Source organism: Solea solea, chromosome 15 (genome assembly GCF_958295425.1).
Source record: "Solea solea chromosome 15, fSolSol10.1, whole genome shotgun sequence".
Taxonomy (NCBI): Eukaryota; Metazoa; Chordata; class Actinopteri; order Pleuronectiformes; family Soleidae; genus Solea; species Solea solea.
Genome location: NC_081148.1, coordinates 8,847,784 through 8,871,031, shown reverse-complemented (window position 1 = coordinate 8,871,031; position 23,248 = coordinate 8,847,784). Strand labels below are relative to the sequence as shown.

Below are 23,248 nucleotides of genomic sequence, written 5' to 3'. Positions count from 1 at the left end.
ATTTTGGACCACATATGACTTTTTTTTTGTCAAATTTTGGACCACATACTAACCTATGACTTTTTTGTCAAATTTGGACCACATACAAAAATATGACTTTTTTGTCAAATTTGGACCACATACTAAAGTATGACTTTTTTGTCAAATTTTGGACCACATACTAACCTATGACTTTTTTGTCAAATTTTGGACCACATACAAAAGTATGACTGTTTTGTCAAATTCTGGACGACATACTAACCTATGACTTTTTGTCAAATATTGGACAATAGACAAAAGTATGACTTTTTTGTCAAATTTTGGACGACATACAAAAGTATGACTTTTTGTCAAATTTTGGGTGACGTTTAGCTCACTTGGAAGAGCTGCAGCGCAATGATGTGTTTAGAGCCCTCACTGCAGGTGTACCTGGTTCAAATCCCGCATCAGCAGCCCTTTCCTGCATGTCATTCACCCTCTCTGCCTCCCCATTTCTTGTCTCTATCTCCACTGTGCTATCAATTAAAGGCAATGAAAGCCCAAAAAATATACTTTAAAATAAACTAGAAATTTTAGACAACATGCTAACCTATCACTTTTTTTTGTCAAATGTTGGACCACTTACTAACCTATGACTTTTTTGTCAAATTTTGGACCACATACTAACCTATGACTTTTTTTGTCAAATTGGACCACATACTAACCTATGACTTTTTTTGTCAAATTTGGACCACATACTAACCTATGACTTTTTTGTTAAATTTTGGACCACATACTAAAGTATGACTGTTTTGTCAAATTTTGGACTGCATACTAACCTATGACTTTTTGGTCAAATTTTGGACCACATACATGACTTTTTGGTCAAATTTTGGACCACATGCTAACCTATGACTTTTTTTTGTCAAATTCTGGATGACAAACTTAAGTATGACTTTTTTGTCAAATTTTGGACGACATACTAATGTATGACCTTTTCGTCAAATTGTGGACGACACACTGGGTGACGTTTAGCTCACATGGAAGAGCTGCCGCCCAATGATGTGGTTAGAGCCCTCACTGCAGGTGTACCTGGTTCAAATCCCACATTGGCAACCCTTTCCTGCATGTCATTCACCCTCTATGCCTCCCCATTTCTGTGCTATCAATTAAAGGCAATGAAAAGCCCAAAAAATCTTATGTCATCCATAATTTGACAAAAATGTCATAGACAGTTTTGAGAAAATCCCCACACATCCTATATCAAAAGGTGCGGTTAGATCAGGAACGACGGGCTATTAATTTTCTAAGCGTTTCGAGCAACCATGGCGACAAAAATTGCAAAAAACTGTGAATAATTTCCACATACACATGAAATGATCACAACCCAGCCCATTTTGGATCCTCACAGCTTAAGAGTCAGTGCTGTGATTTAACATGCCTTCCAAAACTGAGATGGTTCACACTTGGCCCATATTTAGTGTACACTCATGAGTGATGAAGGTGGACAAAATGTTAAACACCTAAAATCATAATAATGGCATGGAAAAAGAGACAAAAATTTGAATTAGCGCCTCTGTGAAACCGTTGCTGACCATTGTGTGAGCCCTGGATTTTCCTTGCATCTTCTTTTCTGGCCTTTTCATCACTTCCCCCAACAACAACCTGTCCTCTTCGCCTCAACCTCACTTTACTCATTCCACCTTTTCATCTGCGTGTGTGTGTGTGCTTTTGACAACAGTATCCCCCCCGCCCCCAACCCCCCATTAGACGCTGTCAGGGCTCCACTCCAACTCAAACCTTGGCCAGACACTAGACGGCCGGTCCGCTGCCGTGCTCAGCGCTCAGACAGACAAGATTTCAGACAGGCCCACGGGGGGTCAACCTCTGTGGGTTGCCGCGGCGTATCATCTGATAGGGAGGGTTTGGACTTCTGTCTCGTCATGTCATCTTGCTAATGTGTGTGTGTTTGTGCCTTGATGACAAGTCTGTCCCAGTGAGAAGGGTGCAAGTGTTTTTGTGTGATAAACAGGACTGGCTTTGGCTTCTTAAGTCGGAGCGGCCACTGCACACGGAGATTTGTTTACATCTAGTTACTAAAAAATAAATTGAAGGAAAATTATGAATGAAAAATCTAACAAAAAAACAATTACCCCCAAAAGTTGGATGAGATGGGCAAGTGTCCTTTGGCAAAAAACAGGGAAACAGTGGCTGTAACTCAACTCAAATCAAGCAAATTGGGTGTTAATGATTTCAGCTAAATCTAAAAGCTGTATTGAAATCACAGACCTCCAGGTCTGAAAAGAAAAGCAAATGAGGAAGTGCATGAAACATGTAGCCCATTTCTGATTCAATTTATAACATTAGATAACGTTTCCTGAGAAAAGTTTCTTCTAGAGAAAGTGTCCATTTAGAAAAGTATGGTCCTACTCAGAGTCACTCTTGCTTCTCCAACTCCACCCTTTTATTCAAACATGGTCTCTTTTGGTTTCCACAAACCAAGACCGGCAGTTTGGTTTGGCCCTGCCAAACTGCAAAACCTCTAGGTTTCAGAGAAGCGGATCACAAACCGACGAGCGACGTCACGGCGGGTCACCGCCGTGTCGCGTTTCACCCTCTGTTTTGTGCCAGTCCATTACATTTTTGAGACATTTCACCCAATGGCACAGACACGAACGTCACAGAGGCTCAAGAGAAAATGTCAGCCGATGACCAAAGCCTTTACGATTTATCAGCTCCAGCGTCTCCAGCGGCACGTTACCCAGTAGTGAGCTGTTTTTACCACCAACTGAAAAGAAACAGGAATCAGCCAAACCTGATAGGCTGATCTTTCTACAATCAAAGATATTGCCATTTTGTGCAGTGTAAGGGTCAGTGTGAGGTTACATGGAGATCTTTACTCACTCACTTGTTCTCTGGCTTAATGAAACTGGCAATATTTTCACCGCGCGTGCCAAAGTCTGGCACTCCGACAAGCATAAAACTGATGCTCTGAATTATTTTTCAGGGTTATATGACCCAGATCTGGTGTATGTGTGTCTGTCTGCTGAAGCTATCCCTATTATATCCTGTTCCCCACATGGAAACCACCATGCTAAGAATTTCCCCCAGCTTTCTTACAAAGCCCTCAGAGCAGTCGGCCAAAAATAACATAAAATGCTGCCTCCGCTCCTGGCTCCACCCCCCTGGAGAAGACATTACCGGGAGGAGGAGCTGATATGGTTTAAAACCAGTCCGACTCTGGCCTCCACGGCTGCAACTAATTCAAAACACAGACCAGACTTTCTGCTGCAAGCTCCAGCAACACAAGAGGACTCAGAGACAGAGAGGAGTTGAGGGGAAGAGTTTATATTTCTGGACATCCGCTCTATATATTTTGGCCCAAGGCTGGACAGAGGGCATTTCAAGTTATTTTCTGACACAAAACATGTTCCAAGTCAAAGCTCGGGAGTATTCATCCTTCAACAGGCCCATCTCGCTCTCCTGGGATGAGCTCAGAATTGCTTCAATAGCTTTCACTCCCCCCAGTAGTGAATGAGCCAAAATAGAGGCAGCGAGAGAGGAGACGTGCTGAAGGGAGGGACAGAGGAAGGGTTGGGTTAAGTTTAGGTTTGGCGAACGAGGAATAATTTAGGGAAGTATGTCCATCCTAGCTCTCCTCCCTCCATCCTTCTCTGACCCCCCCCCCCCCCCCCCCCCCAGGCCGTAAATCTCCTACAACATTTCTCTCTGTCCACGACTGCCTGCCGTGCAAACTATCGCTAACTTTAGGACAGGTCTGATCGTTGAGTGCAAGCCAAGAAGTCGTCTCTGGTGCAGTTGCTTTAGGAACATTGAAAGGGTATTGGTGATGATGAAATGTTTTATCACCAAGATCTCGTGCGCTGTGTGTACCTTCACTTCTTGCATAGACCAACAAAGTGAAACTTTGTTTTCTTTTTAAAAAATGCAACAGCAGACATGCGGAGACAAAGCCGCACAGACAAAAACGGACAAAGAAAAATGTAAATTCAGGCGGGCGACTGTTTACGACCACATACGCTCAGTAAATAAATGAAAAGACAACCGGGAAACAATTGCCTGTGCACTTTTTCCACTATGTCCGACACAGTTTTCACTCGCCAGCGGTTTAGCAGGCTCTGACCATGGCAGTGAAAGAATAAAGGTTCTGTACAAACCTAAAACCTAGCCTCCATATTTGGTGAACCTTCTGCCAAAGTGGGCATCCAAGCTGCGCCCATGAGTGTACAGTAGTTTCCTTTACTGACTGTTAGCTGGCTCCACTCTGCCCTTCTTAGTCTTCCTACTGAGCACTGTTGAAACAGCACGACACAATCGAGAGATAATTCACAAAGAGAATTCCTTAATTTGTTAATGCGCTTCTATAAAGCAGCACATATCTGCCAGGAACTGCCCCTGATTCATTGCACTGAAAGCTTTTACTTTCCTGAAAACCCAGTGCTCCATTTCAGCGATTACTCCCCCCCCCTTCATGTGTTTGTATGCGTCTCTGTGGTGGCTGTACACTCCCAGCAGAGCACCTATTAGTCTTGGCCCTTACAGACAGCTCAAGTCAAAGATGAACCATGAGGCACTTCCTCTCATAAATCACCAGTCCTGCACTAAGCTGTGAAACAGCTGCTTGCTGCTAGAATGGTGGCTGCTCTCTCCTTCTCAACTGGGAGGGTGCAGGGAGTGCAGTGTGTGTGTGCTGCTGCTGCTGCTGCTGCTGCTGCTGGAGGTGGGGGTCACCAGGAGAGAGGGGAGGTGGAGGAATACAGGAAGTGACCTTGTGGCCCTGCCTGCTGTTCCTGGTGTCATGTTACCGGGTGGGGGGAGGGGGTCCTCCGTGCTAACTTAAGGTACAGGGGCCCTGACACACAAAACAAGACGCGTGCTTCATGCACTGAGGCAGGTATATGTGAAAGAAAGAGGGGGAAGCCCTTCTGCTCTAAGGATGAAGTGAAGTTTGAGATGATTTAGATTTTGGATTTTGACTGAAAAGTTGTTTCAATCCAGGGGCCTATACTTTATATACGTCTTCTTTTACTTGGAGATTGTAGATGTTGACTATGAACAAGTATAAACTACATCAGGCTACATGTACACTACTATGTTTTCATATTAAGTATATAGTATTTAGGTTCAGTTTCAGAAGAATGCACCTAAAAACATAAATTACACATAGTTCCCACAACAATGGCGACAAGTAGAACATAGTTGTTTTTTTTTTGTACTACACGAAACGAAAGTAAGTGCTTTAGCACAACTTTTTCGTCCACAGCTGATCGACGTGGATCGCCATGAACTGAGACAAATTCACCACCTTGCGATTACTTAACACAATGCTGTTTGCTCATTAACAACAGCAGAGTGGCAGAATGTTATTCACCTTGAACTGAACCTTGAAACAACATCCCGGTGCTCCCCGCTGCCCCCGGAGACTCAGAGGCTCCTAGTGTGGGAAAACTGAGAACACCTGATCGCACACCTCCATGACGCACACGAGTGACAACCAGATAAGTCTCCAGAGATGTTTTACACCTCATCTTCACCTTGCTCTGAAGACGGACTACTGGAAAGTCACGGCTTTTGTGCCTAAATGGCTTATTCTGTCAGGTGATGGCACGCCGACGGGCCTCTACAACACCTTATCTCTGAATGTGATAGTATATAGTATGAAAGAAAAAAAAAAAGACATGTAATGTAATGTAATGTATATGAACGTAGGAAACATCATGCTTACAGTAAAGACGTCATCGTCACCCAGCTCGGCCTCATTCTGGAGTGCTGTAGAGGAGGTGGTGGAGCCTGCAGGAGAAAAGAGGAGCAACACATTGTAATTCTCAAGGATCTGAATCTGCTGATAAATTGTACTGCAGTACAGTGATGTAGAAATATCTGCGTGTCCCGCCTTTCATCACAGAATCACCCTTGAGTAAGTTTTAAAACTACGTGTCAATAAACACGAGTCTCCAACTGGTCTTCAGTGAAGCTGGTGAAGACTCTCACAGTACAATACTCCTACTTGTATTTGAACGTACAGTTAACATTGCAGGCAGTTTATAACTTTTGGGAAAACATTTGGGGGAAAAAGTGAAGCTGCATTCACTTTTTAAGATTTATTCTTCTCCATAAAGTCCATCTCCATTCAGGACTGACTGATCATACCCGTGGATTTGGACACGACTCTGTCGTAGCCCGAGTCTCTCCACTGCATCTGGTCCACCGGGATTTGCCTTTTCCTGACAGATCTACTACCTGACAATGTGCTCGGCTAAGTTTATGGACAGCTGGAGCGCAGCGCAGCACAGCGTACCTTCAGCCAGATCCTCTATTGCTTTCCGTACCCCCCTGTCGAAAGCTCTGGCGTCCGCTGGACTCTGGAAGGACAGGCCACACTTCCTATCCTCCACTTTCCAATGATGAAATGTGGGCGTCGCTATGGTGTACACCAGATCCTTCCTCAGCGGACAGTCCAGGATCACCTGTTAATACAGCAACAGAGCGACCAGTTTTAACATGGAAAACCTTTTCATCTCTTATCCTACACAAGATAATACATACAAACCCTAATAAAAGGTGCATTTCTTGTATAAAGAAAAACATTAAATACTGGCTTCACCAATAACAATGGTGCTGCAGATATATTCACAATTCACATTTTCATTCACAGCTGGCAGACCTTGTTTATGTTATGGTCGAGACAATAACTAAAAGGCCTCATTACCCCTCTCACAAACATATCGACTGGGGGAGAAGAAAAACAGGAGCACGCAGTGGGGAAACGTTAAAATATATACACGCAGGAAGTGGACAGGAGGTTGGCTATACCCAACTCTCACTTTCAAACACATTGTTGGCGGATATATAACATATAAATAAGCCTGCTATTCTAGCTCTCCACATGATTATCAGCAGCTGATTGCAGCAGAAACTAGAGCTGCAACTAATGATTATTTTCATAATCGATTAATACGTCGATTATTTTATCGATTAATCGTTTGGTCCATAAAATATCAGAAAACCTTAAAAAATGATGAGCGGTGTTCGTCAAATGATGACGTTCTCAAATGTCTGGTTTTGTCCACAAAACAAAATGATTAACTTTTAATGATTTCTTTGTTATCCAGAGCAAAGAAATGAAGAAAATACTCACATTTAAGAAGCTTAAACAATCAGAAATCTTGTTTTAATCATGAAAAAAGATTAATCCGATTATCAAAATAGTTGTCGATTAATTTAGTAATCGATTAATAATCGATGCATCGATTAACAGCAGATACACAAACGTTTGGAATGGTTATACAGTTATAAAAAAACAGACAGTGGGACAGCTGTACCTGCATTGACACAGTGTAACACCAGGTATAAGATAAGTGCAGCTCATATTTCCATGTTTCAGAATCTATAATGTTTTGAAGTGTGACTGAGTTTGTGCGTGTGTATTACCTGCTTGTCTCGTAGTCGCTCTCCACGGATGAGGAACTGGGAGCTGCTGGAGGTCGGAACGGGTGCCAACTCGGGCGGCAGGAGGCGGCACACGCCCACTCTGGTCAGAGCTCCCCCGTCCTGGGCCAGCCAGCCGCCGCTCGAGTCGTCCCGTGTCATCACCACCGCTTTCACACGCACGATGTAGCTGTCACTGGAGAAAGAGAGAAGTACAGAGCCGTGAATCCTAATGTCTTGTCGACATGACATACTTGTTGCCGTGTAACACAGCTGAAATCAGGTTGAAATAAGACATGGGTTTTTATTTTCCCGCTGGGTCAGAGTGAAACCTTGGTGGCATATAGCATTATCGGAATGCATCTCAATGCCACAAGCGCAACTTCCTGCACACGACTTTTCTGCTATATCTCACTTCCACTTAATCCTAATTCAGAGCAGACTTTGCCTCAACTACCTGCCATCTCCCCGCCATGTGACGTCAGTGGACATATGAGGTCACCATGGAAGACAAAGGAGATGTCAACTAATATTTAGAAGCACGACAATTATAGCTACCATGTTTGGTTCCAAATTCATTCCCATTTTGACTGTATGCAAAACCCGTAACACTGGTCTTAACAGCCAAATGTCTAAATCAGTACTAGAAAAAAATCAATCCAGTCACGTATGTGTACAATACATCAATTGCAGAGAAACAACCACTTCCCTCCACAGTAAAACCACAAAAACACACAGAAGTATATGTGTGTGAGATACAATCAATATGAGGTGTCACTTCTTGGTAATGATATGAAGTATATTCAAGTACAAATAGGGTCTGTTGAAACCAAAGGGCATTAAGAGATAAAAGCCACACAACCAGCACCACCAAAGGAAATGGAAAATATGTATTCTGTTGGTGCCACAGCGGTTTATTATAGCGCTGGATTCACACATTGGCAGAATGTTTGAGGGCGTCTCAAGTCACGAATCTGCCTGGTTCTCACTGTGCTGAGGTGGGAGGTGTTGCACCGGACAGGACACTCACAACACCAACGGAATTTAACACAGACGTACAGTAGCTTTGTGTTGTGTGTTATTTCTTTTCAGTTGCTCAAAATCAAGAAGAGAATGATGAAATTTGCTTTGGAATTCATTTAAAAAAAAACAAAAAAAAACTACACACTTGTCTACGAACTAAACTAATCTTCTGGAGAGATGAGTAACAATCTACGTGGTTTACAACCTCACATGACGACGGTCTAGTGATTGTTATTTTGAGATCTTGGAGATCATGACGACCAGTTTCAATACTGACCACACTTTGTGTGCTTTACGGACAACTGATGATGACCAATATATCATAATGAATATTCTTATACTATATACTATACCAACGTTATTCCTGATGCACACTTGTGTGCATGCAACAGTGAACTGGGGCCGCGTCACAGACAAAAAGACAATACTGATACTGTTTAGGGGCCTCACACTCAAATGACCTGGGGGCCACTGAAGGTCTACTCTGGTCAGGAGGGGGGGCCGGTTAAGTGAAAAAAGTTAAACTTTTTGGGAAAAGGACATCTGTTCAGTCCGGGGTGGGTGATATGTGCTTAGAATGATATCACAATATTCCATCATGACATCACAAGTATAATATTTGTGATATTCTGTGATATGTGTCACAGAATTTCAAAATGAAAGTGTTCATTTTGAAATGGAACAATACATAGCTCACAGCAAAACAAAAAAAGGATGATATGCAAAATGAATCTGTAAATACTTCATAATAAAATGATGCTGTGTTTGAGACTCGGTCGGAATAAGGGTCTTTCTGCATGTTCTCCCTGTGTCCGTGGGTTTTCTCCGGGTTCTCTGGCTTCCTCCCACAGTCCAAAAACATGCAATATGGTGATTAGGTAAATTGGACACTCTAAAATGGCCATAGGTGTAAGTGTGAGAGTGAATGGTAGTTTGTCTCTCTGTTGCTCTGCCTTGGACTTGCGACCTGTCCAGGGTGTGACCCCTCCTATCGCCCTATGTCAGCTGAGATTGGCCCACTGTGACCCTCATGTGGAGGATAAAGTGGCAAAAAAAATGGATGGGTGGAAGTTGATGTTGTGAGATAGGCCACAAGGAATTAATTGGGAGGGGGCAGCATGTGGTCCACTGGCCGCCAGTTTGAGACCTCTGATGTACAGTAATAAAACAGTACAAAAAACAACTAAAAAGTCCCCATGTAGCCAATTAAATCCTTAGTGTCTTAAAGACACTTGCAATGATGGTAGAACACAAGCAGGACAGCAGCCGTCCTCACAGGGACATGGTGAATGACCTGACAATAACAGGATGTATCCAATTTGTGTGTGTGTGTGTGTCGGTGGAAAGGAGAAAGAGCAACATTGAAAGAGAGAGGGAGGCAGAGTGGGAGTGAATGAGAGAGGTGTTGTTATATAATTAGCTTACAGACAGTGCAAGGATTTCATGCACACACACACACACACACGCACACACGCACACACGGAAAGGGGAAAAAAAAAAGAGAGTGAGAGAGGTGGCAGAACTGGTTCACCAGCTCCCACCCACACACATTCATAAAACTGACTGAATGACTGACTGACAGACTGGCAGACAAACAGCCTGTACAGAAAAGCAACCACAGGTTAACCTACAAGATTTGTGCTGTCTTGTAAAAAAACACACACACACACACACACTTATAACATCCTCTTCTTTAACATCATCATTTTACACATGTTTTTTCATCAGAATATTTGTTAGCATATTAAAGATACACCTTATAAAATAAAACTAGGTTTGTTCAAACATAGCTTAGTTGTCATTTTGTATGCATTTAACTAGAATAAACACTGCCGGCATTACTGATTTGATTGAGGCTTAAATAAAGTGAGTGGAAAAGTAAAACTGTTGTTGCCAGACCGGCGTTCACAGAAGGATAATCATTTCATTTGTTGTGCCAAACCATAATGAGAGGAGTTAAATAGCTATTCAGGTTCTTCTTAGTCATGTGGGAAACTTGAATGGCAACAAAGGAAATAATAGAGATTTAAAATAGAAACAAACTATTTGTATTATGCATTGTTTTCCCTGGAGGCAAATACTCTTTAAGTAAGAGTTGCTTATTAGAGGCTAGTTTGGTGATTCTCTAATTATTAACTATTGAGGTTTTGTGATTATAAATGTGACCACTGTCGAGTTGACATATAGAAAGCTTGCTCTGGAAGTGTAACCTTTCCACAAAAACCAAGGTTCCAAAGCCTTTGCACAGCCTTAATCACTATTATAACCAGGAAATTGTTAACATGACACTCATTTAAAACACTGTTACACTGACATGCATCTGTAGACATCTAAATAACAACAATTCAGTCATAGTTTTCTTAAAAATGACAGTAGATATGCTTAAAATATACTTTCCTTGTGAAACACACTTGACAACTTAACCATTTAAAAGGTCCAGCGTGAAAGAATTAGTGACATCTAATGGTGAGACTGCAAAAGTTTCCACTTCAAAAAGTACAACCACGCTCTGACCATTGCCTAAAGTACATATACAAACTTATTTAAGGCTATAAAAACTAAACAATTTTTTAATTTAAAGCAATTATACACTTAAAACATACTTGTATGTAGTCATTTCTGCCCTCCAGGAGGTCATACTCTGGACCATAAGTGATAAAAAAAAAAAAAAAATCATGCATTCATATCAATAAAGGTTTTGTATTTAAGCACCACAGTGGTTCGACATGACCAAAACATGTGTACGACACATTCACTTACAAAACCGCACACGCAGGCTGCCAACATACAGAAATAACACTAAATTCTGTACTATATAAGCACATGTGCTTTAAGATACACGATACCGGCTATCAGCTCTCTGAGATGAACTTGTCACATTTTGGGCTGTCTTGTGACCCGTGTTTAGAGTCTCGTCTGCCGACAGGCCCTGTAATCTGTGGCTGGAACACACAGACAGCCACAGCCAGCAGCAACGTGCTACTTTAATACACTTGGGAGTGACCACACATTCTGGCATAAATACACACAGACACACACACACACATACAGTACGTTTGGGAACTGTGAGTCTAATTCCGTCCACGCGAATGTTGCATGAGGTACCGATGCTGGAAAAAGGACTGTGACGACTACTTTGAGAAAAGGTGGTTTATACTCTATTTATAATTCACATGCCCAATCATTACATTTGAAACCTTTTCCCCCTAAACATTGTGGTTGCTTCAAATCTGCATTACAACCATCATGAGCTTTAACCTGTGGCATATTTGAGACTTAAACTCAAACAGGTCCACAGTTGCCTTCAACTAACTACTGAGGATGACTACGACCTGGATGACTTGACTGCAAACACGCTTCAAAGTCTCTGCGTGGTGGGATGAGGATGTAAGGAGATGACTCAGTTGGGAAGAAAGATTGAGAAACTCAACACCTCACTTCTATGGAAAGAGCAGACAATTCATGTATCACATCCTCTTCTAATTTAATCTGACCTGCTCAGGAACAAGCAGGTTGAAGGAGCAGGGTGTGTCTGACGTCCACTGGTTCAGAGAGACAGTGAATAGGTCCAGGTCTCACTCAGTACATTTAGCTGTGTTAAACTATATGTGAACATGTTATTCTAAGTCAGACTAATGCACCCAGATAACACAGTTGGGAGTTGAAGCCCTTGTGCGTATAAATGCACAATCAGACCTAAACTAGTCTAAGGCGCTCTGTGCGTGTGTCACAGTTCCCGCCCTTGCACTTTGACCTGAAAATAAAAGAAGTCTGTGTGTGGACAGTAGAAGACGACAGTGAGGAGAAAAAAAACATGGCTATGTTCAGGCCAGTACATTTGGACCTATTTTATGTTCTACCAGCTTAAAGAATTAAACATTTTAAAATTCTCGGAAGACTCGGAATGGGGATCAACAGAAAATGTCTCATAGGAACGATCAGAGACAGAGGCATATCAACACCTAGCACATCATGTGCTTGTGTACTGGGACAAGGACAGGTGTCCAACAAAAAAGGCACGGTCTTAACTGTGCATTAAAACATACTTATATGTCTTAGAGGTCGGCCGATAGCAAAAAAAACAACAACAACCAACTGCATCGCTGTCTCGGTACGGTGGAATTTTAACTCACTCCTTATGGACTTTACACAAGGCACAAACATTCCTCCATTGTACTATTAATTCGTAATAGTACCTGGTACCTGGTCCACACACACACACACACACACACACCTTGCAAACAAGAGTGTATCATAATCAGGAAGTGAATGGTGGGTGGAGCACACACACACCTGTAGATTCCCTGCCAAGCCACATTAGTGCACCATTGGTGAACTCTTAGGTTCCCTCTGTGGTGTAAACCATGTCAACATTGATACTGTCAATACAATTATAAATAAAAACAACACACAACTGTAGCTGTAAAATAACTCATTTTTAAATATGCATTTCAGGCCCTGGATTTTGCAAATACCCGACCTGAGATGTCTCTGACAATATTGCAATAAAACTGTAAAGGGGGCTGGGAAGCAGCTGGCTATCACGTCCGGAATCCAGCTCATGTGAGACAGATAAAGGGTCAATGAGAGCAGCCCGGCCGTGTGTGATAAGGGCGGCTCTACTTCCTCTGATAAGGAATGACTGGCCACACCTCTGACTGATCAACAGAGCCACATCCTTTCACAGGATCCACCTCTCACACACGTAGCATTTGACCTGTGTACAGTGATCAAGCAGTGACTGATGATGCATGACGTCATTGCATGATGATGTCGGTGCATGATGATGTTGGTGGTGTTTCTCGGCAGAGCCACACTTCCCACAATGGGACAGTTTCTCATAAGTATGACAGGATTTCTGCTCAGTTTAACATCTCTTCGTGTTTTTTGAGGATTACACATTTGTATAGAGTCGAAAACCTAGACCTGTCACCATAGCACTGTGTAGGCGCTGGAGATTGGTGTGGCTGCAGGCTATTTGGACTTGAGTTGCAACCGATGGCTCTATTACCAGTGTCTCATTTTACATGCTTTCACTGAAATGGCAGACACCATTGGCACTGGTGGTAGCATCATTTCCATATAGTATAGATCATACGTATCACATAAATAAAACCTCTTTTGTTATGTTAATGAATGCAATTGCATGCATTTGTCCACAGCATTCGCTTAAATGTACACTGTGTGTACACCATGTACTTCATGTAATAATGAAAGCAAATGTGACTTGAATCATTCTTACATATTCCAGCCATTCATTTAGTGTGTAGATTTACATATTTGCTTGATCTATGAACACATTTAGAAACCTCAATAATAATACATGTGATCTGTACGGTACAGTTAATAAACAGTGACAAAACTCTCCACTAATATTTGTTAAAGGTTTCATTACAATAACGACGACCTGATATAACCTATTCAAGATAATTTATCTTTTGGGAGGAAAGCAGTGACACTCTAGGCAATCATTTTTGAAATGGATGGGAAACAAGAAAGTGCTAAAACTGTGTTTGAAGTGTAATTAACAGTGGAACCCCAACACAATACAAAGATACTTGAATACACTGATATATTTGATTAAAAATAACAAAACACCCAGAGCAAAAACATGTTGCACCTTCAACTTGATAACTATCGTGAAGGTGGAAACCAAACTAAGAAAGCTGTTGGATCTAAACCCCTTATAGGTGAGTGAAAAGCCAAACCAGACCCACCCTCTCTAATGGCTTGTATACTCTTATTTTGTATTAGACTTCAGAAATGAGGGTGCACCAGCCTGAATTTCACATTTTTGTCTTCTAGTATTCATCAATTGTTTTCAGGTATTAGACATTGATGGGAACTGTGGTGCACTAGTGTCCACGTGAGCTTGAGTCCAACTCGGGTCTAATTGAAGGTGCACATGCAGCAGTAGCTCAACTGCCAATCACATTATGAGGGTGTTTGACCCTGATGTCAAGTTCAGTTGCACTAACGTGTCACCATGTATTTTAAAAGTCCAGTTTTACATAAACTGTTGAACGTCAATGGCAAACCTTGTAATTGTGCAGCCTGTAGCCCGGCTTCAGGGCACCAAACCTAAAAAAAAAGGTTTGCACAACTTAACAGTAGGAAGCCTGTTCACTCCCTTTGTTTAAAGATACATATACATTATTTAAAACTACACGTGGTGGGGCTATGATGCTTCCTGATGTTGTTTGATAGCCTGAGGTCTTTCTTTGTCGTAAAACCTTTAAAAGATACAAGTGTAAATATTTCAGTGGTGGATGAGATCACTAAAGATCTAACATGTCCAATAAAATGAAAATAAGTTAAAAAGCATGATGTCATGCCAAACCATGTATCAGACTAAACTATTAAAAGAGTTCACATACTGAAGCGCTAAAACAAACAAAAACACCCCAGTGGGATGTGTGATGAGGGAAAAACACACTGAGTGAAGTGAATGAAAACTCAAGCTATTATTCTCTTAGTCATCCAGTCATCTGATGAGCAGAGATTAGCTTAAAAAGAAAAAAAAAACAGGCAAACAATCTGGGTCCATTGTTTGGTCTCTAGATATAAACAGCCAAGGCCATTATATTAAGGCTCCGGATAGCAACCAGTGATGAGCTGCTCCGTAAAACACAGGAAACGCTGTGAACAACGATCTGTTCCACATGATGTGTGTGTCTGTGTGTCTCTGTGTGTGTGTGTGTGTGCGTATAGTGTGGGGATTAACACAGTGAGAAAGTGCAAAGGCTTCAGACAAATATTTACCATGCTTTACATTTAAAACAAGACGGAACACCGTCGTATAACATCAAACCATGAACTTGGATGCTCTAATGCAAAGAAGGGGACCTAAAACTATGAGTTATTTCTATCATTGATGGGACACAGCTTTCAATTTAAAAAAATACAGAACAGTCAAAATATACATTGTTTCAAACAATGCACAATTATTAATTGTTCAGTCCAACAACAGACCATCACTGCAATTACGACGACACTGTAAAGATATGTATTGTGTATTCTTCCAGCTCTCTCTGCGGTCTAACCTTTTTTTCTGTCAAAGTTATGTGATCATTTGTTCTAATTTGAAAGAGAGTATGAAAGAAAGAGTAAGTTGCAAATGTGATAGCCTTCAAGTCTCATGTATGTCTCATTCATGTACTCCTTTCACAACAAAACACAAGACCGCCTGTTACAAATGGTAGAGGAACTGCCAGCAAACCAAAACAACAACCGGAAATTGAAATCAGCCCTTCATCCCAGTCAATAAAAATCCTGTTTGCAATCAGGTTTTTCACACATCTGTTCAGTCGCACAGAGAAGCATGAAACACAACTAGGTCCTCTGGCTTGCTGTTGTAGCGTGTGCAATGTAGGAAATCAATTAGAAAGAGACAAGGTCAGTTGGGAGACATGTGGTACAAAAGGGGGAGGAAAAAAAAATTACATTCAATATATGTCTATTTGTGGAATCTAAAGTAGGATTGTTCCTTTCAAAAAATGCACAGCTAGATGCATCGCTGTGTTCGAAAGTGACATGTTTTCTGTACAAGCGATGGCGATGATGCACTCGCCGAGACAACGGCTCTGTTGTTCATTCATTACAAGTTATTCTGCCAATTATGCGTCATTTCGACAACGAGCTTTACCACTGTCCCCGAAATTCCACACCTGTCAGGTTTATTATGGTCTCACTATCAAATGCTGCTAACATAGAAAAAAAAAGGAATGTGCGTGAAGGAACAGAACAATCCTGCCGGGGGAACGTGCAGACCTGCTGACTCCTCACTGCTGTGTGTGTGTGTGTGTGTGTCTGCCAGTTGATGAGTGCTTTTTGTTCAGGGATGGATTATATTTCGTTGCTACGTTGACCTTAGCTGAATGTCACTGGGCATCTCCTGTCCAATACTGACTGTGTACATGCTGACCCTTCAGCACCAACCACTCACCAGATCAATACATCCTCTGCTCGTGTTTTGACTCCGCACAGTTTGTGTGTGTGTGTGAGATCTTTCACTTCTATAGAGGGTAAGACATGTCCTCAGAAGGACAGAGCAAGGAGCCACATCCTCCAGATTGGACACGATGGCTGCATTAAAGTTAAGTTTAGAACATGCTAAGCAAAAGAGCCTCACAAACACACTTTGTACTAAGTGTGTGTGTGTGTGTGTGTTGCTAGTAATCACATTGCCTGCTGAGAGCAAAGCATAACGACAGATCGAGTACTGACTGTGCTATTGAACGGTTGGAGCAGGCATTCGAATTTGTGGATGTCACTCAATCTCAAAAGGGAAATTGAAGACATGCGGTTAACCTCTCGAAAAGTAAGACGGGTCATTATATATCAAACCTGCAACACAAGCAGCACTGTCATCATAGCAGGGTAAAAAGGACACAGTCATGACTCCACCCCAAGGCTTAAATAGTAATCAAATCTTGATTCATTTTGTGTGTTCACCTCCGCTCTGCTAGGTGGCGATATACCCACTTTCAGGTTGTTAATACAAGCCTGTTTATTATTTCACAGACAAAGAGCAACTTTAGCTGGCGGCTAGTTGTTAGCATGTTGAACACCATTCCATGTCTTTCTACGATGCATAACTCCATAATATTCAATTCTTTAAGCTGACGGAGCATACATTCGGTCAAGATTTGGCTGTGGTGTTTTCGTTACTTGCATTAGTTCTGGGTCGAGGCCCGGAGGCGATACTGTGGAACATATTCAGAGCACCTAAGCAAGTTTGAGTCCAGTAAAACTTGTTTATGCAGTAGTTATTCAGCTCTTATTTGCATTATCTCAGGGTGTTGGTCCAACTCCGAGAAGTTCAATTTAGTTCAGTTTCAGTCGGGTTCAGATGTTTACATGTATTTTAAGTCTGGTTTGAGTCGTTTTTTTCTAATGTCACGTAAAAAAGTACCGACCGAGAATACATTTTATGTGTATTAACATACAAATGTGTCCAAAGCACATTTCAGCTTCATCTACAGAGTCATCCAATACCCCACCTGCCATTATGTTTGTGAAAATGGTGCGTTCAAAACACTCGGGACAGCCAGATGTGCAGAACACACATGTGCCAAGAACTGACTTGCTAAGTCAAAAAATAACAGGGGGCCTCTAAAAAAGAAAAGCTGACACTGAGACAGAACAAAGAAGCCAAATGTCAACAGCCCCCACCCACAAAAAAAGTGAAGCTGAATGTGGAAAAGGTGAATAACCAGAGCTGTGGCATGTTCGGGTGGTTGGTGGTGATGCTGCTGCTGCAGTGGCCATGGATGAGGGGGCCCAATTTGGAAACTTTTGACTCCCTGCCCATAATTCATACTGACTGGCCTGGACACCAGCTCTATAATCAGAGGGAAACTACTTCACCTTTTAACATGACAAAAAAGATAAAGGAGTGCCATTTATTTCCTGCCTGTGTGCTATAGCTGGCTTCTATTACTGATAAGAAAACCACAACACACAAGCCAGCAAATAAGTGCACATTGATTATTTCCCGTCAGTAATGAAACAGTAAATGCTTTTGTATGAAGCTGCACAGAATCAAGAGGTCACTATTAATATTTTACAGACAGTGTCTCATGTTTGGGGAAAAATATAGCTGGAAATTAATGTGAAAAGTGAATAATTGACCCAAGCTGACTTTTTTTTTTTTTTTTTTGTTAAACAAAACACTGGTGGTGTATTTGTTTTTCAAAACAAGGCTGTTTAGCTTTAAATATTATATTGCATAACATATGTAGATATGAATACAATAACCGTGGTCTCAAGACATCCAGTAAGAATTAAGGGGGGAAACATTTTCCGTCTAAAGAGTTATGAGATTAGAATTAGCACTGATTAAGTAGATATTAGCATTAGCATTTATGAAAATTCAATTTGCAGGTCAAAGAGCCCATTGAAGGACTTTCCTTGAGGAATTCAAGCGCTTTCTAAAAAACAAGATTTGTTCTTGCAACATTTATGATGCATCTAGTTTGTTTATTTTCCAACTTTTTTCCAACAGTGAAGATGTTTTTTTTTGTTTCTAATCTTTCTTCCAGATTCCCACATTGAGATAATCTAAAAAAACCACATCAACGTATTTATCAGTAATCAAGCCATGTTTACATTGACACCAATAATCTGATTAGATTATGCTGGTTACATGAGGCATTTGTAGAATATTCTGGAGAATATTCTGAGTGAATGAAATAAGATTCTAACCATTAGAAAAAGGAATCATGTGGCGATTGTGGTTGCTGGAAATCAAGCAACGTATGTATGTATGGGCACTGGAAAGTGAGGATGGATTGCATTCACACATGCTTAAGAATTTGCACCTCAGACTTCCTCTGAATGTGTTTTCATGATCGGATCTGAATACCTATTCATGCCACAGGTCTAATATTCCAGTTTCCTTTACGTCCATTGCTACTAAAATTCCAACAGGACATCATTAACCGATTGCGTGTCTGCATAACGCGAAACTCAGCATCTTAATCTCATTAGTGCTTATTCCGGTTGAGGTAATCAAAAAAATGCTCTTTACAATTCAGTGTCTTACTCAGACTAGAGTCTTAATTGGGTGCCTGCGTATACATAGTCATTACATCTAAACTCTTTATACCCATTGTCTGATTTTAAACCAGTAAACAGACTAATATCCCGTTTCTATTCATTATTACGAGGCCTGCGTGTGGCTTTAAGCCTGGGTGTGGCCAGATGTGTATTCACTGAGTAGGAAAAGACCCACTTGCCATCACCATTGGAAACTTTTTAACATTAGGGCTGTAATTGAGGCTTCAAACCACTGTTAATTTAGAAAAACAGTATATGTGACTCACAACAACAAGACCACACAAAAAAACAAGCAGGAGACTTTTGCAGCCATGGTGGAGAGGAGGACACTGTTATCTACTGTGGATAAGTTGGACCAAGTGTCCACAAGACACTGGACACACCTTTAACACAAGGACCATTAAACCTTCCTGCCAACTGAAATACAATACTGTTCATCAGCTCCATCTGACAGAACACTCGTCTGGACCCTGTTTTTTTCTTTTTTAACTTAACATCTAAATCCCTGCACCCTTCAGGTCATTGCACAAACAGACACACCTGAATAGTTGTGTTTCTTTTTCTCTGAAAGATTGTGGAGTATATAATTATACACTCCATGGCCACTTTACTAGGTACACATGTTCAAATATCCAATCAGCCATGAGTCAATGTGTTTAGACATGGTCAAGATGACCTGCTTAATGTAAAAATTGAGCATCAGAGTGGTGGAAGGTGATTTAAGGGACTTTGAATATGGCATGGTTGATGGTACCAGATGGCCACACACACAACCATGTCCATAGTTGTTCAAATATAAATATTCAGTGAGGGCCAGACAGCAGCAGAAGACCACACTGTGCCACTTTATATTAAATAGTGGAGTATTTTCTTATATTTCATGAATCTAACTTTTAGTTCATATTCTTTGTACAGCTGGAGTATGTCCTTATATCTTAGTCCTAACCCCTCTTCATTGTGTTCTTCTGTATTTTATGTATCTACTCAGTCACCCTATCCCACCCCAATTTTAAGAGTTGCCTTTTTGTCATTTCCCATACTATAGGTTCATACTTGCCAGAGTGAACGCAAACAAGACGAAAGTGTAGGTAAATGTTTGTCCTCATTTTAAGAACACACACACACAGTAAATGGTGACGATGCTTTGCTGGTTAGATAATCAACAGGGAGGGAGATAGTGTTAATAATGTGTCTGGGTTTACCAAAAGAGAAGAGCGCATACGCCTGAGAATCAAGTCAACTATAGCACTCCTATAGAAACGTTTGTCTTCATCTCAAAATGAACGGCAAAGCTTAGTTTTATTCAACATTTACTAACTAAATAATATAAACTACTTTACTGTACAGTGGCGTAGTGTGGTTAACCCTAAAATAAATGATAAAGGGAGGCACCATAGCAGAATCCAGAACAGTTATAACATTCACTTTCCAACATGGCCGCAGCCTGTATTTGTTATTTTCCTGTCTCTCTCTCTCTGTGTGTCTGTCTCTCTGTGTGTCTGTCTGTCTAAACAGGACACAGCAGCAGCAGCAGCAGAGCAGGCTGACACATGCTGGACTCTGAGTGAACACCAGCAGAGTCCGGTCACTTCAGTGCAGTGCAGTGCCGTGCAGGCATGAATGGGGACGCGCTGAAGGTTAGAAGGCTTTTATGAATGAGCCGGCGTCACGCCACCGCAGCACAAACATCCCCCTCCGGTGCCCTTCGCCCTTCCACCGCCACATTCCTGACACTGAGCTCAGCCCCGTGTACTCAGTCTGATCCACAGACACTGGAGTGGTCGGTGCTGTAATGGAGGCAGACTGAGGGGGGGGACAAACTGGGGGAGCAGTCGTTTAAATAGTAGGCTACTCACATGCCTGTTGTGGTAAAGGCTCGCCTGCGTTATCTACATTGAATAACTGTTAAAATATGTGTGTATTTAACGTGTGTTTTTTTTACACCTGCACTAAATGCGACGGGCATTAATATAGATAGTTCCTTCTGTGTAAAAGGCTAATTTTACGCTTCGAGCGCTGTCGTGTAAAGTAGGCCCGTCTGTAGCGTATGAACACGTCGGTTGGCCTGTCTCTGTATGTATTTATAAACGTCACTGTGTGGCGGACAGTTCACAGGCGACGATTCAACTGAAACAGACGCGTATTCTTTTCTCTTTTTTTCTCTCAGGACAAGCCGTCGTCTGCAGTTGTTTTTTTTTTATGAATGGAGCGCGGCAGGCTATGCAAATGAGAGCGATTGAGAAAGAGATGGCGGATGAGGCATATCGGATATCTCATATCCTGTGAGACTCCCCCCCCCCTTCGGTTGGAAGCAAACACACACAGATGTGGCCAAACAACGAGGCCAAATTGCCTCCGTGAACGGGTTTTTCCTTTTCTGCCTTTTCCCTATTTTACAAACAAGAGGTGCGAGGAGTCGCTGGCTGTTTGTGTGTTTAGAAAAGGTGTAACTTCGGGGCGTGTTTTAGTTTGCGAGTTGAACTGAGACCAAGGGCCTTGTGCTGCTCCTGCTGCTTCAGATCCTTTCAGAAAATGTTTCCGATCCACCCACGCTTATTCCCCTCCTCCTCCTCCTCCTCCTCCTCTTCATTCTCTCTCGCCTTCACAGGGCTGCTCTACACCAAAGGTGGGGGTCAGAAGAAAACCCTCGTCTCTACAGCACTGTCAAATAATACAATGCCTCCCAGCAGCGTTTAAACACCAAGAACCATCTACTGAACCACACACATTATTTAGAAAAAATTGTTTTGTTTATAATAAATAATAAAAATAAATAAATAAAAGGGTTATGAAGGCGGTTTTAAGGCTTCGTGTTCCACCAAGTTGTCCGAATCATCTGCAACTTGTAGACACCAGGGGAAACGAGGAAAAGAAAGAGAGAAAGAAAGGTTTGGAGCTATCTTTGTGGCAGAGTACTTACTCGTTTGGGTGTGTTTCTTCTATCATTTTCTCGTTTCACCTCAGGTAATGTACCACGGCGGTTGCATACTTCTCGCTCGTCATTCTTTCACCGCGGCTCCTCCGTTTCTGTCTCCAATTCCGCATAAATCCCCCTCTGCGCCTTTGTGCGAGTGTCGGCTCCGTGGCTCGCCTTCGAAAGCCTCTGCGCCTCCGTCTGCCTCTTCTCCGCGCTCCTTCCTCCCTCCGGAGCCACACACCGTTGCTCCTGGATCGCGAATGTGCCCCCGATTTCCCTCTCTAACTTTAGCAGCCCATCGCCCTTCAGCGGGTAACGAAGCCAACACAAGACAATTTAATCGCCGAATCCAGCTCTTCTCTTCGCCCCCCTCCCTCCTTCCTTCCTTCCCTCCCTCCACAAACACGCACGGACACACACAGCTACACACTCCTCTTCTAAACTCTTACAGGCGCATGTTTTCGCCGACGACTCCGGTTCCAGTTGTGCGTAAAAAGCGCGTCGTCGCTGTTGTTACCGAGGGGTGGCCCCGCTAGAGCCCCATCTCTCTCTACTCCATGTTGGATTGCAGGCTGGCGAGCAGCTCCAACGACGCCGGGGGAGGGAGGGTGGGAGGGAGAGAGAGAGGAGGAGGAGGGTGCAGGGCGGAAGCGGTGACGTCGGTCTACATTTTGGTGAAGGGCCCACGATGGCTGTAAAGGCGTAAGGACCATTGATAAATGACAACCCTCCTATAAAAAAATCTTCCCAAGGGGACAAGTCACCTAGATTCCATCTAAAAGAGACATTCTTTTTTGGAATGCGGCCTTTTTTATTTAACTGGAAAAACATAAAAATAAAAAGATGCGATGTTTTATCTACAGAAAGTCTGGATTATACAAGGATTATATAATCATATAAACAACCAGGGTTTTATCACCTGGGATTGTGCCAATATGAGGAAAAACTTGTCTGTATTTGATCATCATCAAGGATTTTTCAGCTTCACACATTAAAAGAGGTGTTGAGGATAATCTTGTTAGCCCCATATCTGCTCACAGACTTCCATGTAATCCATAATGCCCGCCTCTAAAGAGGCGATTTAGTCTGCGGATTGAGCTTTTAACGCCCATTGATCTCCCAGAGTGTGGGGAAGTTGGATGATTAGCAGCTTTTGTTGTCGTTGAGTGCCGCCAGATTTGTGTTCCTGCTCAAACAGTTGCCACTATTGTGTTTAGGTTCATGCTTGGGCATAAAAAAAGAAAGGAGAGAGAGAGAGAGAAAAAAAATCAACACAGATTGAAATTGTGGTCGTGTAGCGCCATCAGGTGGTGATTACTACGTCCTGCACATTATGAGTCA

At 42.1% G+C, this 23,248-nt stretch overlaps 1 protein-coding gene across 1 annotated transcript in view; it reads right to left on the bottom strand.

Moving 5' to 3' along the window:
* Positions 1-22,499, bottom strand: part of LOC131474011 (sprouty-related, EVH1 domain-containing protein 2-like) — a 29,925-nt gene extending 7,426 nt beyond the window's left edge. Inside the window, exons 1-4 of the mRNA XM_058651709.1 lie at positions 21,911-22,499; positions 7,411-7,603; positions 6,278-6,446; positions 5,705-5,769 (exon numbers count right to left, since the gene is read on the bottom strand). Coding sequence (XP_058507692.1) covers positions 5,705-5,769; positions 6,278-6,446; positions 7,411-7,603; positions 21,911-21,936 — 453 coding nt within the window. The 5' untranslated portion in view covers positions 21,937-22,499. The remainder of the gene's footprint in view (positions 1-5,704; positions 5,770-6,277; positions 6,447-7,410; positions 7,604-21,910) is intronic.
* Between the last annotated feature and the right edge of the window lie 749 nt (positions 22,500-23,248).